Below are 16,156 nucleotides of genomic sequence, written 5' to 3'. Positions count from 1 at the left end.
CTTAAGGTCAAAGGCAGCTGAGCTCTCTCATTCCCTCTGCCCTTGAATTAAATCCCTGAGTTCAACACAACTGTGGGGAGATGGTGAAGGGATAGGAACATTTTGGAATGAATCCAAGATTGGAAATGTCACTCTAATCTTCTCTTCTGGTAGGAATCAACAGTAGCCTTCCATGAGGAACTGCCTTTTCCACTTGCTGCTGGAGTTAATGGTGTTTCCTGCTGGCAGAATCAGGGACATGCCAGCACTGTAAGGGTTAACCTACTTATCCTCTCACCAGTCTCATGGTTGGGGGTGGGTTGAGCAGAGAGGAAAAGGGAGACCTTGCTTTTCTCTTAGGGATCTTTAGTCATAGCCTGTCAAGTCATAGCCCGACAAGTCATAGCCCATGTGCGTGCCTCCTTTCCTGTTGCTCCTTCTAACCATAGTTTTGTTTCCCATTTCCCCTAGTCTCCTTGTGGTTCCCTCTTTATTTTATCATTCCTCATGCCCCATCCCTACCCACTGCCATGGGGTTTGAATTCTGAGCTAATGGGATACCCTCCATTGCAGAGCGGGATGAGTGGGTGCTCCGGCGGGGATGTGGTCACTGCCGGCCAGTGAGGGCGAGAGTGCCACAGCCCACTTCTTCCTGGGAGCTGGAGATGAGGGGCTGGGCACCCGTGGAATAGGCATGAGGACAGAAGAGAGTGACAGCGAGCTCCTTGAGGATGAGGAGGATGAAGTGGTAAGACTAAGGAAAATGATGTAACTTGGTATTGGGACCCCTTTCATAGAGTGTTGAGATTCCATTGGTTGGAGACACCTCTCTGCTCTTTGCAAATGCATAGATTTCCTGTCGTAAACAGGCCCTGTCCTGATTAAATGGAGAAGCAGTAGATATTGGTTAGGTTACTTCTCTTTGAATTCCCTGCCATTATGCCTTCCTCCTGTTGTGTTACTGGTTCTCTGGCTCTTCTGCCTGAGCACACATTTCCTACTGTGGGAAGGCTCCTGTTCTTTAGGCAGTAGAAATCCCTGTATGTACTCCATTCCAGACCTAAGTTAGGAGATAGCATTTACCTGATAGGTCTAAAGTCCTGGCAAAAAACTGTGCCCAAAGGAGATGAGACAGTGTTCCCTAATAGGGATGGTCTTGGTGGGAAGTTCCTAAGTTCCTGACAGCACTTCTTCTCTATAGCCTCCTGAACCTCAGATCATTGTTGGCATCTGTGCCATGACCAAGAAATCCAAGTCCAAACCAATGACCCAAATCCTAGAACGACTCTGCAGATTTGACTACCTAACTGTTATCATTCTGGGAGAAGATGTGATCCTCAACGAACCTGTGGAAAACTGGCCATCTTGCCACTGCCTCATCTCTTTCCACTCCAAAGGTTGGAGTCTGTGAAAGAAAATGGGAGGAAATGGTGTTGGGAATGATGGACTGGGAAATGAGGTTCTTACTGTCAAATAGTGCAGAGGTCATCAGCTCTTCCTGACACACTGGAGAACAGTGCAGAGGGGTTTGCTTTCCCTATATCATGGAAGAGTTGCTGGAGGTGGTTTAAAGGCCATATTCAAACCTCAGGATCTAAGGCTCTTGGGGTCTCTGACAGAATTGTGTATCTCTGGAAGGACCCTAACAATAATACCTTTTTCACTTTTTCCTGATGGGTATTCTAGACTTGGGAAGTTGGGCAGAAGGATAAGTGATGGGTGGATGGGTAGAGGAGCTTAATGGCAACTTTAGCTTTAATACATCTATTTCTCTTGCTGTTTTCTCACTCTCTTTCACTTTTTTTCTTTGATCTATTTCCTTTCTCTATCCCAGGATTTCCTCTGGATAAAGCTGTTGCTTACTCCAAGCTTCGAAACCCCTTTCTTATCAATGACCTGGCTATGCAGTATTACATCCAGGATAGGTATAGCTTTCTGTTGATTGGTGGGATGGGTAGCCCTGAAATCATGCCTGTTTATAGAGTACACTCTGGGAGGGGCAGAGTCAAACAAACATGCTTAATTTTTGTATCATGCCCTTTTGAGTTCTATATACTGATATCTACCAGTTCCTGAGCAAATGAAATCCCTAGCCTCTTCCCTTGGTCACCGTCCCCCACCTCTCCCAGCTAATTTATTTGGGGGCAACAGGAGGGAGGTGTACCGGATCCTGCAGGAGGAGGGTATTGATCTGCCTCGATATGCTGTGCTCAACCGTGACCCTGCCCGGCCTGAGGGTGAGTACCTGGCTTTGTCCAGTCCTGCCCTGCCTGGCTTTCTGTGACTTAGCCTAGTTGTCTGTGGTCTAGACATTTCCATGTACTACTTATCTCAGTGAGCCTTTGGTTATTGGATTAAGGGTAGAGTTAGAGCTATGTGTCCTTGAACAGAGCCTTGGACCTCTTTTGTAGATACTACTATATTTATATACCATATAGATACTTCCATATCTATTACTAAGATTTGGTCATAAATATTTGGGGGTTATGGAGATTAAAACTCAGAGAAATGGGGGTTAGAATTATCCTACAATTCTCAACCCTGGAAATGACTGCATACCTGTCTTTCAGAATGCAACCTGATAGAAGGTGAAGACCAGGTAGAGGTAAATGGAGCTGTCTTTCCCAAGCCCTTTGTGGAGAAGCCAGTGAGTGCAGAGGACCATAATGTTTACATCTACTACCCCAGTTCAGCTGGAGGAGGAAGTCAGCGCCTCTTCCGTAAGGTATGGGAGACATTTGAGCATTTGGGGAAGTAGAAGGACAAGAATGAGGTGATGGGGAGGGAAGCTGGAGGATTTGGGGACAAGGTGGAGGCAACATTTTTTTCTTCCTTTTCTTCCTGAAGATTGGCAGCCGAAGCAGCGTTTACTCTCCTGAGAGCAGTGTCCGCAAGACAGGATCATACATCTATGAGGAGTTTATGCCAACAGATGGCACAGATGTCAAGGTTATGGTGGATATAGGGATTTAAGAAGTCATAAATGTCTGGGTGGGATGATGTGCATGGGAAGCAAGTGGAAGTGTATGGAGAGTCATAGAAAATAAAGCATGAATGTGATTTGCTTTCCTATTCAGGTGAAGTTAGAGAAGTAGACATTTACGTTGTTACTATCAGAGCAAGGGCAAGGGTAGCATGGAAAATGGTATAATGTTGGTAAGTTATTTCTTAACGAGGACTAGATAATAGATCTGGAGTCCCAAAGAGAAACCTTCATAAAGATATTTCATTGGGACTCAGTAAGAAAAATGTTGGTCTCCTTGTTCTTTGTACTCAGACTTTTTTTGTTTTTGTTTTTGTTTTTACTCTGAAACTAGTTTACAGACCTAGTGCTCATATTATCTTCTCATATGCAGGATGAGCAGTGGGCATACTCAGTGATGCTATGTACCTGCAGGTATATACAGTGGGGCCCGATTATGCCCATGCTGAAGCCAGAAAATCTCCAGCCCTGGATGGGAAGGTTGAACGAGACAGTGAAGGGAAAGAGATTCGATATCCAGTCATGCTGACTGCCATGGAAAAGCTGGTGGCCAGGAAAGTCTGCGTAGCTTTTAAGGTGGAGGAGGGCCCATGGTGGGTGGTGCTGTGGAATGAGGGAATGAGACAGGAGCAGGGGTCTGGGAAGAAAGAGTGGCTCTCTTGTTCTCATCTTGCCTCTTTCCACTGCAGCAAACAGTTTGTGGTTTTGACCTTCTTCGTGCCAATGGTCACTCTTTTGTGTGTGATGTCAATGGCTTCAGTTTTGTCAAGAATTCGATGAAATACTATGATGACTGTGCCAAGATTCTGGGGTAAGGGACACAGTGGTCTGGACTGGGCAGAATGGGCTTAAAGAAGAGAGTTAGGAGGCTCTTGCTTTATTTTAAATATTGTAAAAAGGATTTAAAAAAGTGAAAAAGGAAAATAGAAAAAGGGCTCCTTAGCCCTCTTGTCTTCCTAACGCTGCACTCCCCAGTTAAAACTGTTAACAGTTTTATACATACCAATATGTCGTCTTCTATCATATATAAACAAACTATATTATTGTACTAAATATGATGATACTGTAATACTGTTTTAAAACTTTTCTTTTAAAAAAATTCACCACGGGATATTTAAAAATGTGGAAAGAATGATGAATATGGTTGAGTATTCATGTATTCACCATCAAGCTTTAGAAATAGAATATTAAGAATTGGCGTGCCTGGGTGGCTCAGTTGGTTAAGTGTCTGACTCTTGATTTCTGCTCAGGTCATGATCTCAGGGTCCTGGGATCAAGCCCTGTGTCGGACTCCACACTCAGCGCAGAGTCTGCTTAAGGAGTCTCCTTCTCCCTCTTCCTCTGCCCCTCCCCCCAACTCACATTCTCTCTGTCTCTAAAATAAATAAATAGATCTTAAAAAAAAAAAAAGGAAATATAGTTGAGGCCCCTACCCATCCCTGGCTATTACATCCCTTACCCTCCCACCCAGAGATAACCACAATCCTTAATTTGGTGTTTGTCATTCCCATGCGTTAATTTTTTTTTAAGGATTTATTTATTTTAGAGAGAGTGCACTTGAGAGAAAGAAAGTGGGGGGTGGGGCAGAGGGAGAGAATCTCAAGCAGACTCCCCATTGAGCACGGAGCCTGATGTGAGACTCAGTCTCAAGACCCATGAGATCATGACCTGAGCGAAAACCAAGTGTTGGACATTTAACCAGCTGAGCCACCCAAGTGCCCCTGTTATTCCCATGCATTTGTTAATACTTTTACTACATCTATGGGGTTGTTTTGGGGGCATGTTTTTAGGCTTTATATAATGTATTCTTCCACAGCTTGCTAGTTTTTGTGAGCCTTATTCATATGTGTGGTTCTGGTTCATTCATTTTCATACAGTTCTTCATGTTTCTCCTTCTAGGAACACCATCATGCGGGAGCTTGCTCCACAGTTCCAGATCCCATGGTCCATCCCCACAGAGGCTGAGGACATTCCCATTGTCCCTACCACATCTGGCACTATGTGAGCAAAAGTATAAAATCTGGAGTAACCTATTAAAAGCACCTGGCTCAGACCAGTGGTTACTTTCTGATCCTATACCATCTGACTAGTGGAGCTGGGCATCTTCCAGGCATTTTCCTTGACCCTGCCTATATGCCTGATCTCAGATAGTTTTTCCTCTGTTCTCTGACATGTCAAATAAGATGAAATGATGGGAGTTGGTGTGGGATGGGTTGGAGGAGAGGCTCTAACAACATTCCCTACCTTAGGATGGAACTTCGTTGTGTCATTGCAATTATCCGTCATGGGGATCGTACCCCTAAACAGAAAATGAAGATGGAGGTGACACATCCAAGGTAGGAAGGATGTCCTAATTTAGACAGATAGGTTTTTGTGAGGGAGATGGGGACGGGGCAGCTCCCCGAGGTTTTAACTGTCTCACCCCATACTGAAGCTTTTCCTTATTTCTTCAGGTTTTTCAGTCTATTTGAAAAACATGGTGGCTACAAGACGGGTAAATTAAAACTGAAGCGGCCAGAGCAGCTACAGGTAACCTGGTGAATCTGGCTGGGAGGAGCAGTGCTATGGGAAAGATAGAGAATATAGATTTGGGGGCCTCAAGGAGAGGCCAGGATGAAAGGGTAACTTGCCAGGACTTGGCCTCCTGCACGGATATCCTGTTATTTCCTCTAGGAGGTGCTGGATATCACAAGGCTGCTATTGGCTGAACTGGAGAAAGAACCAGGTGGTGAGATCGAGGAGAAGACTGGGAAACTAGAGCAGCTGAAGTCTGTGCTGGAGATGTGAGAAAGGGAATGGGAAAGGGGAGCCAGTGACAGTGAGAACTGGGTGCTGGGGTAAAAAGTAAACTGAGTTTATCCTGCAGGTACGGTCATTTCTCAGGCATCAACCGGAAGGTGCAGTTGACTTACTACCCTCATGGAGTAAAAGCTACTAATGAGGGGCAAGGTGAGATATAATATGCCCTTGCCATTACCATTCAAGTCTCTTATTCTTAAACCTTTAGATGACTTCTACCTCAAATCACCTTTCTGGGCTCCAGAGAAGACCTGCCAGTTAGACGTCCCCACTATTTTCCTTAGATTAGACCTATTCACTCTCTCTTATTCCTGCAGACCAACAGCAGGAAGCCTTCACCCCGTCTCTATTGCTGGTACTGAAGTGGGGTGGAGAATTGACTCCTGCCGGTCGTGTTCAGGCTGAGGAGCTGGGGCGAGCTTTTCGCTGCATGTACCCTGGAGGACAGGGTGAGTATTTTGGAGGTCAATAGCAGGGCTTGGATAAGACGATTAGAGAATAAGTTGGGGGAATGAACAGATAGAGGCAATGGGGAAGTTAATGGGGGAAAGGGCATTCTTTCTTCCATGTGGGTATTTATAGCAGTCCATTCCTGGTGCTCCCCTTTACCCCCAGGTGACTATGCTGGCTTCCCCGGTTGTGGGCTGCTTCGTCTCCATAGCACTTTCCGCCACGATCTCAAGATCTATGCCTCTGATGAGGGCCGTGTCCAGATGACTGCAGCTGCCTTTGCCAAGGTGCACGCTTAGAGTTCTCCCATAGTCCCAGCTTCCATTAGGTAGAGAAACGAAGAGTTTGGAGAACTAGTTGGAAAATGTCAGGATGTTTATGTGCTGACTCAGAGAAGTTTCTGCTTGTATCTGACCCATTCTATACTACTGAGAATGAGCTGAGAATAATTAGTGGGGGTAGGCCCCTTGATCTGTACCTCTCCTCTCCAAGCCAGTTCCCATTTGATCTCTGGGACAATCTAGGCCTAGAGGAAGTAGATTGGAAGGAAAACTAATAGATTTTGTGCTTCCTCTCCAGGGCCTTCTGGCTCTAGAAGGAGAGCTAACACCCATTTTGGTACAAATGGTGAAGAGTGCCAACATGAATGGGCTCCTGGACAGCGATGGCGATTCCTTGAGCAGCTGTCAGCATCGGGTGAAGGCTCGATTGCACCATATTTTGCAGCAGGATGCACCTTTTGGTCCTGAGGATTACGATCAGGTCAGGCTCTCCCTATATTTGTGCCCAACATATCCCCATCCCAAATTCCTAGAATTCTAATAGTGATCAATAATGGTACTTACTACATGGTAGGCACTGCTTTCCATACATTATCTCATTTAATCCTCACCCTTTGAGGTAAGTATGGGTCTACAATCTCTTAACCACAATTTCAAAAACAAAAATTTGGCACCAAGATTTATTTGGTAGCAAAACCTGACATGATAAGACTATTTCTAATTCCTGTTTATTTTGTTTAGTTTACATAGTCATACATTGTGCTGCAGAAATATAAATGTGTTTAGTTATGCCCTAAGTCCTGTTGGAGATACTATATATCTTGTGGCATATGTACTATATTAACTTCCTAAAGTCTGAAAAAGTCTCAGTTCCAAAACACAGTGGGTCACAAGGATTCTGAATGAAATAATGTTTCAGTTATTTATTGATGCATAAAAAACTACCCAAAAGTCAGTGACTTAAAACAATATTCATTCTATTATCTTACTCATAGCTCCAGGCTCAGCTGGTCTTGACTGGGGTGTCTCCTAAAATTCCCCAGATACTGGCCAGGTTTGGGGGCTGAAACCATCTGAAGGCTCAGCTGGGTTGCTGAGATGGCTGGGCTTTCTCCTTCTTCTTGCTATCCCTATAGTCTTAGAGCCTCTCCTCTCTACGTTTTCTCCATGTGGTTTCTTAGCACGGTAACCAGACTTCTTAAATGGTAGCTTAGGACACCCTAAAAGTAGAATCTTCTAAGCTTCTTTTAAGATTTTGGTTTTTTTATTATTTTTTAATTGTATTTATTTATTTCAGAGAGAGAGCACATGCACACACGCTTGGGGGTGAGGGGCAGAAGAAGAGGGGGAGAGAGTCTTTTAAGCAGACTCTGTCCCGAATGTGGAGTTCAACACAGGGCTTGATCTCACAAACCTGAGATCGTGACCCAGCCAAAACCAAGAGTCAGACACTTAACCGACTGTGCCACCCAGGCACCCCTATTCTTAAGATTGTGATCTCATGGTTGTGAGATTGAGCCCCACATCAGGCTTCACGCTCATCAGGGAGTCTGCTTGAGATTCTCTCTCCCTCTTCATCTGCCCCTCCTGCTCGTGCTCTCTCTCAAATAAATTTTAAAGAAGATTTTATTTTTAAATAATCTCTACACCAAATGTGGGGCTTAAACTCACAACCCTGAAATCAAGAGCTGCGTGCTCCACCAACTAGCCAGCCAGGTGCCCCCTTCCAAACTCTTTTGAACATGTGTAGGCCCAGAATTAATTAATACAATGTAACTTTGTGGTTTCATTGTTGTTCTTTTTGTTGTTGATTGGTTAAGCAGTCACAGGGCCAGTGCAGATTCTAGGCAAGGGGAAGGTGACAAAGAATTAATGACCATATTTAATCCACCTTAAGAATTGTGGTCTTGTACTACTTTTCTCCCATTTTACAGGTGAGAAAAGCTAGGCTCAGAAGAATTTAAGCAACCTTAACAAGGACACCCAGCTAGTATGAACCCAAGGAGTCTAACCTGAGATCCCAGGCTGTTAGCCAATCTAGTGTACTGCCTCACAGTATTAATCACAGTGGATGCCATTACCCAGTGCCATCTTTTTTCCTATGTATCTGGCCATGATTGACTGGAAATCATATGCCAGACTGATTTTATACCATCCTACCACTGGTAGCTCATTTCTGATGAGTTCTTTCTTAAAGAAAATATTTTTTTTTAATTGCAGTACTGCTTGAATCATTTTTTTTTAAAGATTCTTTTTTTCAGTTATATTTAAGTAATCTCTACACCCAACATGGGCTTGAATTCACAACCTCGAGATCAAGAGTTGCATGCTCTTTGAGCCAGGGGGGTGCCCCCACTTGAATCATTTTTAAGTGTACAGTTCAGTGGCATTAAGTATATTCAGAGTATCATGTAACCATTTCTGATAGGTTCTTAAGTGAGCTCAGTAGCTGTGCACATTGCTTGAAGAAAGTCATTTTTTGTGTTTTTCTCTGAGCAAGACTTGATAAGGGCAAGACCTTGCTCTCTTATATTCCAATCCATTGCTCAATGTCAAATTCAAAAAGCTAAAGCACTTTTTCTTTCTCACTTGCTTCTTTTTGTTAGCAAAAAGGACCTAGTTGAATGTGTACATTCCACCCACAGTCCTCTTTTCCCTTCCCCATTCTTCATTGACTGTCACTGTCCTGAAAGCTTGATCTGGAACCTAGCTCTGAGGCAGGACCTCTGCTCTAGGTCAAGCTAGCATTTTGTTAAGAGGAATAAGATTTTGTTATCTTTGTTACCCACTCACGAAACATTTTGTGGGGATTTTGAAGGGTTTTGGTGTAATCTTTATTCCCCAGCATTTTCTTTCTTTCTTTCTTTCTTTCTTTCTTTCTTTCTTTCTTTCTTTCTTTCTTTCAGAAAGAGAGCGCACTCAAGCAGGGTGAGGGGATGGGGCTGAGGGAGGGCAGAGAGAGAATCTCAAGCGGGCTCCGCGCTCGGTGCAGAGCCTGATGTGAGGCTCAATCTCATGACCCTGAGGTCATGACTTGAGCTAAATTTATAAGTCAGACGCTTAACTGACTGAGCCACCCAGGTACCCCTATTCAGTATTTTCCATGTGTATTTTATTTATTTATTTATTTTGAAGATTTCATTTATTTGAGAGAAAGTTTGGGGGAGAGCAAGAGTGCATGAGCAGAGGGAGGGAAAGGGAGAGAGAATCCCAAGCAGGCTGCATGCCCAGCGCAGAGCCCAATGTGGGGCTCAATGTCACCTCCCCAAGACCGTGACCCAAGCTAAAACCAGGAGTCAGATGCTCAATCAACTGAGCCACCCAGGTGCCCTGACCGAAGTTCTTTTATTGGGGGTTCTAAAATATACATGGGGGGGTGCCTGTGCTGGACATGGAGCCTGCTTAACGTTCTCTCCCTCTGCCCCTCCCCAACCCTCTCTCTCCAGCTCATTAAAAAAAAAAAAAAAAAAAGAACCTGGGTCTGTTTTATTTCCTCTGGACTGCAAAACTTTTACCCTCAACCCTTTTTAGATGACTGTGTTAGAGAAGTCCCCTCATCCTAGAACTGATAGTATGCCCTGTAGCCTAAGAATCCTCATTGGAGTAAGCCTATGAGCAGATCTTACTTGTGGGTAGTTTCTGTAATAAGCTCACAGGATTCTGGGCAGTTGGCACAGAGCCTATCTTGCTTTTCATCTGTCTGTTCACCATAGCTGGCTCCCACTGGAAGCACTTCCCTCCTCAACTCCATGGCTGTCATCAAGAATCCCGTGAAGGTCTGTGATCAGGTATTTGCCCTGATTGAAAACCTCACTCACCAGATCCGGGAACGGATGCAGGACCCGAAGTCTGTAGGTAGGTATGAATAGTACTAACTTCCCTTCAAGGTTTCAGGTATGGATGGGTTCCTCAGATACTCCTGTGTCGTCTCCTAAATGTCTGAGACAAGGCATTCTCATCCGCCTGATTCTATTGCAGATTTGTTAGGGTCTTTTGTTAGAGATAAATTCTTCGGTTCTTTCTGATTGTCCATCTTCCTTCCAGACTTGCAACTCTACCACAGTGAGACACTAGAGCTCATGCTACAGCGTTGGAGCAAACTGGAGCGTGACTTTCGACAGAAGAGTGGGCGCTATGATATCAGTAAGATCCCTGACATCTATGACTGTGTGAAGTATGATGTGCAGCACAATGGGAGTCTGGGACTTCAAGGCACAGCAGAGTTACTACGTCTCTCTAAGGCATTGGCTGATGTGGTCATTCCCCAGGTGTGTCTCATAGCCTAGGGGTATGGGCACTGGGAGAAGAAGGGGAGAAAAGCAGAAAGGAGGGATGGTGTGGGAACCAGGGGAAGGAAACTTAGAGAAAGAATAAGCTGAGTTGCTATAGTTCTGAGGCTCTGCTCTGGCTCTGAGTAAGTGCAAGAGGCTAACTGAGGAGAAACCTGGAGAGGGGGAATATGGTGGATATGCAAGAAACCTTAGACCTGAGGTGAAGAAAAACATCATCTTGGGCCTAGGAGTATGAGGCAAGAGGGAAACAAGATTCATTGACGTACTTATTCCTGGCCTGTGGCCCCTAGGAGTACGGGATCAGTCGGGAGGAGAAACTGGAAATTGCTGTGGGCTTCTGTCTTCCACTGTTGCGGAAGATACTACTTGACCTGCAGAGAACCCACGAGGATGAGTCTGTCAACAAGCTGCATCCCCTGTGAGGGAGGGCTGGGAGGGGTGCTGGATGGGGGGAGGGTCATGTCGGGGAGCCCTTGGGGGAATTCAGGCTGGGACAGCTTGGGGAACTAAGAATAGAAGGGATCCGGGGCGGGGGGGAAGGAGAGAAGTGTTTGAGATGAGAGGAAGGAATTTGTGGAGGGGTGGGAAGAGGATTATGTGACAGTGTGTATGACTTAGCTCTTATCTTAGGTACTCCCGAGGGGTGCTCTCCCCAGGCCGCCATGTTCGAACACGTCTCTATTTCACCAGTGAAAGCCACGTCCACTCCCTACTCAGTGTCTTCCGTTATGGGGGACTTCTTGATGTAAGGATCATGTTCAACCTATGAACATTTTTTCCCCAGCATTTTTTTACTCTCCTCCTCATGTTTCTTTTTTCACTGTAAACTTCCTGCGTTCTCGTTGTCTCCCTGCCCCTTCCCTGACTCCCTTGTCCTTGGGCATTCATTTTCCCCTTATGTTCTGTAGGAGACCCAGGATGCACAATGGCAGAGAGCTTTGGCTTATCTCAGTGCCATCTCAGAGCTCAACTATATGACCCAGATTGTCATCATGCTGTATGAGGACAACACACGGGTGAGGAGCTAACAGCGTGGGGTGAGGAGGGTGCCCTTTCTTTCTCCTCCTTCCCATTCTAGAAAGAAACTTTCATTTATAATTTGTGGGTGTGATACCCAAGCACAGCATGTCACAGAGAGGAGCCTGGAGCTTCCTACAGGAACAGAAAAAGTGTTTTGGGATAGTGTTGAGCCAGAGAGATACCATAGAACATAACTCTGCATTAGGGAGCGTATAGAATTTGAGATGATGTTATAAGGAGTCTTTTTCTCTCAAACATTGTTATGCCTTTTTCATCTGGCTCCACAAAGATATGCGTGGTGTAGTATGTATGTATGCTGTATGTGTGTATTAAGTGGGCTGCTGTATGTACTGTAGCAAAACTGAATTACTGTGGGAGATGGATGGAAAGAGTTGTGGAACTGGGGGTTAGAAAGCCATGTGGTGGTGCATCTCAAATGCTGGGGGTGAGGGAATGAGGATCCTTTAATACTTGACTATAGTTAAGGGGGAGCTCCAATAGATCAGCGCCAGAGTGGAGTAAGATACTGAAGCCTCACCCCTGCGAGGCTGTATCCTGAGTTCCTCTCTGTTGTCCCTGCGTGGTCTTCCACCACCATATCCAACTTTTCCCACTGCCCCTTCATCTGTTGATGCCCATAGGATCCCTTATCAGAGGAGCGGTTCCATGTGGAGCTACACTTCAGCCCTGGAGTGAAAGGTGTTGAGGAAGAAGGCAGTGCCCCAGCTGGCTGTGGATTCCGTCCAGCTTCTTCTGAGGTGGGTCCAAGTGCTGGGATTTCAGATTAGAGGCTTTAGGAACCAAGTGATGGGAAACTTAGAAATAGTATAGGGAGGTAAAAGGATTGGGGAGTCTGGGATTAGGAGGCTGGAGGCCATTAACACCTTTCTGATCTGTGCCTGTTGGTGGGTAGAACGAAGAGATGAAAACAGACCAAGGCAGCATGGAGAACCTGTGCCCAGGGAAGGCATCAGATGAACCAGACCGGGCATTGCAGACTTCACCCCAGCCCCCTGAGGGCCCTGGCCTCCCGAGGAGATCACCCCTCATTCGTAACCGAAAAGCCGGCTCCATGGAGGTAATGGGAGGGGCTTGGGAGAAAGAAGTGGTGAAATTGCTCATAGGACAATATCTGTGAATCCTCTGAATCCCCTTGGGGGATTCTTGGGACCTTAAGCAGAGTCGTCCTGTCCCTGGTGGGCATGTTTTACTTAATTTCTCTTCACAGCTGGTCTCCCAATAAAGCTCCTTTAAGCTGGTTGCTACTTCTGAGATTAAAAGCGATACGAGTGAGAGGTGCCTCGGAGATAGGATTTTAAGAGATGAGATTGAGGAGGAGGCCTCTGGATGGATTTGAAAACGCTGTTCTTTAAAAGGAAATTTAGTGGAAACAGCATGAACTCTGGGCTAAACACCCAGTCTGATACTTAAAAGCTGTGTGACCTTGGAAAGGTAACTTCTCCAAGCCTCAGTATTTCATCTGTGAAACACAAGTAATATCTACCATATAGATGCTCAGTAAACAGTAACTGTAATAATAAATCAATAGCTATTAAAGGCCAGGCTCTCTCCATCTCTTTGTTGCCTTGGATAAAAGTTATAGCTCAGACAGGAGCAATTACGTGATGCTTTAATATCATCCTTTTAGGGTTATCTGTACTCTTCCCAGATAGGGAAGCAAGTCTGGAGGGCTCTCTGTCTTCCCTCTGTTCTGTTGAGGAGGGTTATCAGCCTGGGCCTGTGTCTACCATTTTTGGAGTGTATCTCTAGGCCTGGTTGTAGTTCTCTAGCCTAGAAGGAGGAACTATTATAAATGTCACATTGTGTCCAGCTAACTGTGCTGATGTTTTTGTTCAGGTCTTTTTTCTTGGAAAGATTTTTTCCATCTTTGGCTCAGTGACACTCTTTTTGACCCCGTGATTCATCCCTGTCTCAGGGACTCTGACTCTCTGCTTTGGATCCTGCTTTGACAGATAAATCTACTCACCTGGCTCTGTACCAGCTCTCCGTCTTAAAGGAATCGGTCTTTCATTTTAGGAATATCTCAGAAGAATCGGTGACTAGCGTATATAGGTTCAACCAGAGGTTTACAGTTCAGATTTTGGAGAAAGCTGAGAAGACAAGCTACAGTCTGTTTTGGACTTACTCTTTTCTTCCTGATTATTTTACAGTATGTTTGGTGCAATGAATACTCAGAGCTTCTTTAGGAGGGGCATGCATCATTTTCTCTTTGAGGTGTAAGTTAACTTAGTACCGCGGGACACTAGTACCCTGCAGACTCACGCGGAGAGATCAAGTGGACAAGAATGATGTATAATCTCCCATCTGTAAACTGCTTCTCCACATTGAAATGTCTTCCCCATTCACATGGCCTGCCAGTCTCTCTGGCACTGTTGTGCTTAACCCCTTTTTTCCTTCTGGTTTAAGCAGTCGAGAGACAAAAGCAGAGCTCTCTGTGTATCATCTCTCAGACTTGATGAGTTGGCTTTTTTCTTTCAGGCCTACAGGAAGCTTCCTGCTGTAATCACGTTTCTTCCTTTTAGTTCCTAGTGTTGCTTATACCATGGTTCATCCAGGATGGTGGTTGCCCAAGATATGCTCCTCAGCTTTGCAAGAAAATCTTCTCTCTATGCCTTGGTCACACAGCCTTTTAATATTAATATTTCATTTCCTTATTCTATAGGTATAGACATGGTATTCTTACCTTATCGACTACAACTCTTCCCCCCATCCCTTCTCTTGTCATCGCATATTTTTGGACAGTTTTAGAATACAGAATCTGTGACCTTCATAGCAGCTGTGCCCTAGGTGATCATCCTCTCAGTCCTAGAACTAGCTCTACCCAATGGGCACTGGGGCTTTTGGGAGCCTGGGAGTTAAAGGAGCTGTGACCGGCTTTCCACCCGGTCTGATTGCAGGTCATGAACATGCAGTGCACGGGGAACCTGGACCTGATCCCCTTGCGGGGGCGGCGCCGCAGGAGGTCAGGAGACCTCCCCAGGCCTTCCCCAGCCATCGGCCTACAGCCCCGGGCTGTGTCCACCACTCACCTGGCATCCTGCACACAGGTGTCCCTCCCTACCTCATCTTCCTTTCTTGGCTCTGTCTTTGCCTTTTGGGACCTACGAACTCAGAACACTATCTGGGGGTGGTGGGGTGTGTGTGTGTTGGGATTTGTGTGATTAGGCCCTTGTAGCCCTTTTAGAAATCTGTTTCATGTCTCCAGACATGGAGGGGAGGGTTTCTTGGTGGAGATAAGAAACCGAGTGTGGTTGCCATAACCACAACTGTCCCATGGAAAGAGGAAAGGGTAGCCAGACTTTCCTTCTTATCACGGCTCATTTACTGTGATTGGCTTTCTGAGTCCTGTGGAGTGATAGATAAGATTAAGGAACCCTTCTCTGCTGAGAACTGAGAATGGTTGAATAATGACTTCTCAGATTTGGGATAGAAGGGCTGTGGGCACAGGCATCTTGGAAATACAAGTGCCATCTGGTATATAGGATTCCCTGGACAGTTCCCTCTGCAAAGCACACTCTCCGTTCCCTTTTCATTCTTCTTCCCCCATAAAAATCCTTTGGTTCTTCCAGACTTTCTGACATTGCTTGGCTTTATAGGGGCAGGAATTCAGGACCTGGGTTTTAAACTTCTTGGTTGAGGTAGCAAAATGGTAATATTAGAGTCTTTTTCTCCAGGTGCTTTCTGAGACTTCATCCTCGAGGCCTGGTGGCTACCGGCTCTTTTCATCTGCACGGCCACCAACAGAGATGAAGCAGAGTGGCCTAGGTATGGTTTTCCAGCATTTCACCTGTTGTTGGGAAGGGGTGTTTGTCTGTTCCAGAAGGTTTAATTGTGGGAAACCTTGGTCACAGGCATTGGGGTCATCTAGTCAATGGAATTGTCGGGTGGGGCTAGGGAGGATGAATTGGGAGAAGCCATGTTTAGGTGTGAACTTTGATCCCAGGTGATTGTTTCCATTCCAGGAAGGTATTTGTCTTTCGGTTTTTTACACCAACCCCCATTTCTCTGGCTCAAGGGCATTTTTCTGGCTTCCCCTCTCATTCCTTATCTGTCCTCCCGGTCTAGCCCAGACCTTAAGGGACCATGGAGACTCTGATACTTCAGAGTTATCAGAGACAAAACTATAAATAGAGGTACTTGTGACCTCCTCATAAGTGTCCTGTTCCTCATTTGGAGAACTTGTGCTATGTCTTCCTCTGCGACCTATGTTTATTGTATCCCTGCTCTGGCCCCTCCTACCTCCATACCCTCTCCTTCATCCTCTCCTAATTCTGTAATTTTTTTTCCTTCCTTCCTGAAATTTGAGGGACATATCTGAGACTGGTGTAGTG

The 16,156-nt window shown here is 45.4% G+C and overlaps 1 protein-coding gene across 10 annotated transcripts in view; it reads left to right on the top strand.

Moving 5' to 3' along the window:
* The window catches only part of PPIP5K1 (diphosphoinositol pentakisphosphate kinase 1), a 45,122-nt gene that overhangs the window by 3,251 nt on the left and 25,715 nt on the right, over positions 1-16,156 (top strand). For 4 of the 10 annotated variants that reach the window (XM_045772053.2, XM_045772011.2, XM_045771974.2 and 1 more), the window contains exons 2-27: positions 154-249; positions 553-727; positions 1,181-1,376; positions 1,814-1,904; positions 2,131-2,216; positions 2,550-2,704; positions 2,827-2,928; positions 3,377-3,538; positions 3,652-3,773; positions 4,862-4,963; positions 5,212-5,298; positions 5,416-5,491; positions 5,636-5,745; positions 5,829-5,911; positions 6,079-6,210; positions 6,377-6,498; positions 6,791-6,973; positions 10,206-10,347; positions 10,537-10,760; positions 11,075-11,202; positions 11,415-11,529; positions 11,693-11,800; positions 12,446-12,562; positions 12,718-12,882; positions 14,723-14,872; positions 15,500-15,590. In XM_045772053.2, the coding sequence (XP_045628009.2) occupies positions 581-727; positions 1,181-1,376; positions 1,814-1,904; positions 2,131-2,216; positions 2,550-2,704; positions 2,827-2,928; positions 3,377-3,538; positions 3,652-3,773; positions 4,862-4,963; positions 5,212-5,298; positions 5,416-5,491; positions 5,636-5,745; positions 5,829-5,911; positions 6,079-6,210; positions 6,377-6,498; positions 6,791-6,973; positions 10,206-10,347; positions 10,537-10,760; positions 11,075-11,202; positions 11,415-11,529; positions 11,693-11,800; positions 12,446-12,562; positions 12,718-12,882; positions 14,723-14,872; positions 15,500-15,590 (3,196 nt within the window). In that variant the 5' untranslated portion in view covers positions 154-249; positions 553-580. Of the gene's footprint in view, positions 1-153; positions 250-552; positions 728-1,180; positions 1,377-1,813; positions 1,905-2,130; positions 2,217-2,549; positions 2,705-2,826; positions 2,929-3,335; positions 3,539-3,651; positions 3,774-4,861; positions 4,964-5,211; positions 5,299-5,415; positions 5,492-5,635; positions 5,746-5,828; positions 5,912-6,078; positions 6,211-6,376; positions 6,499-6,790; positions 6,974-10,205; positions 10,348-10,536; positions 10,761-11,074; positions 11,203-11,414; positions 11,530-11,692; positions 11,801-12,445; positions 12,563-12,717; positions 12,883-14,722; positions 14,873-15,499; positions 15,591-16,156 lie in introns of those variants that run through there. The other 6 variants (XM_045772069.2, XM_045772044.2, XM_045772075.2 and 3 more) reach the window with 4 other exon arrangements.

The sequence above is a fragment of the Ursus americanus genome, chromosome 36, assembly GCF_024610735.1.
Source record: "Ursus americanus isolate L20-20 chromosome 36, mUrsAme1.1.p, whole genome shotgun sequence".
NCBI classification, from domain to species: Eukaryota; Metazoa; Chordata; class Mammalia; order Carnivora; family Ursidae; genus Ursus; species Ursus americanus.
This window is presented reverse-complemented; position numbering and strand designations above follow the sequence as displayed.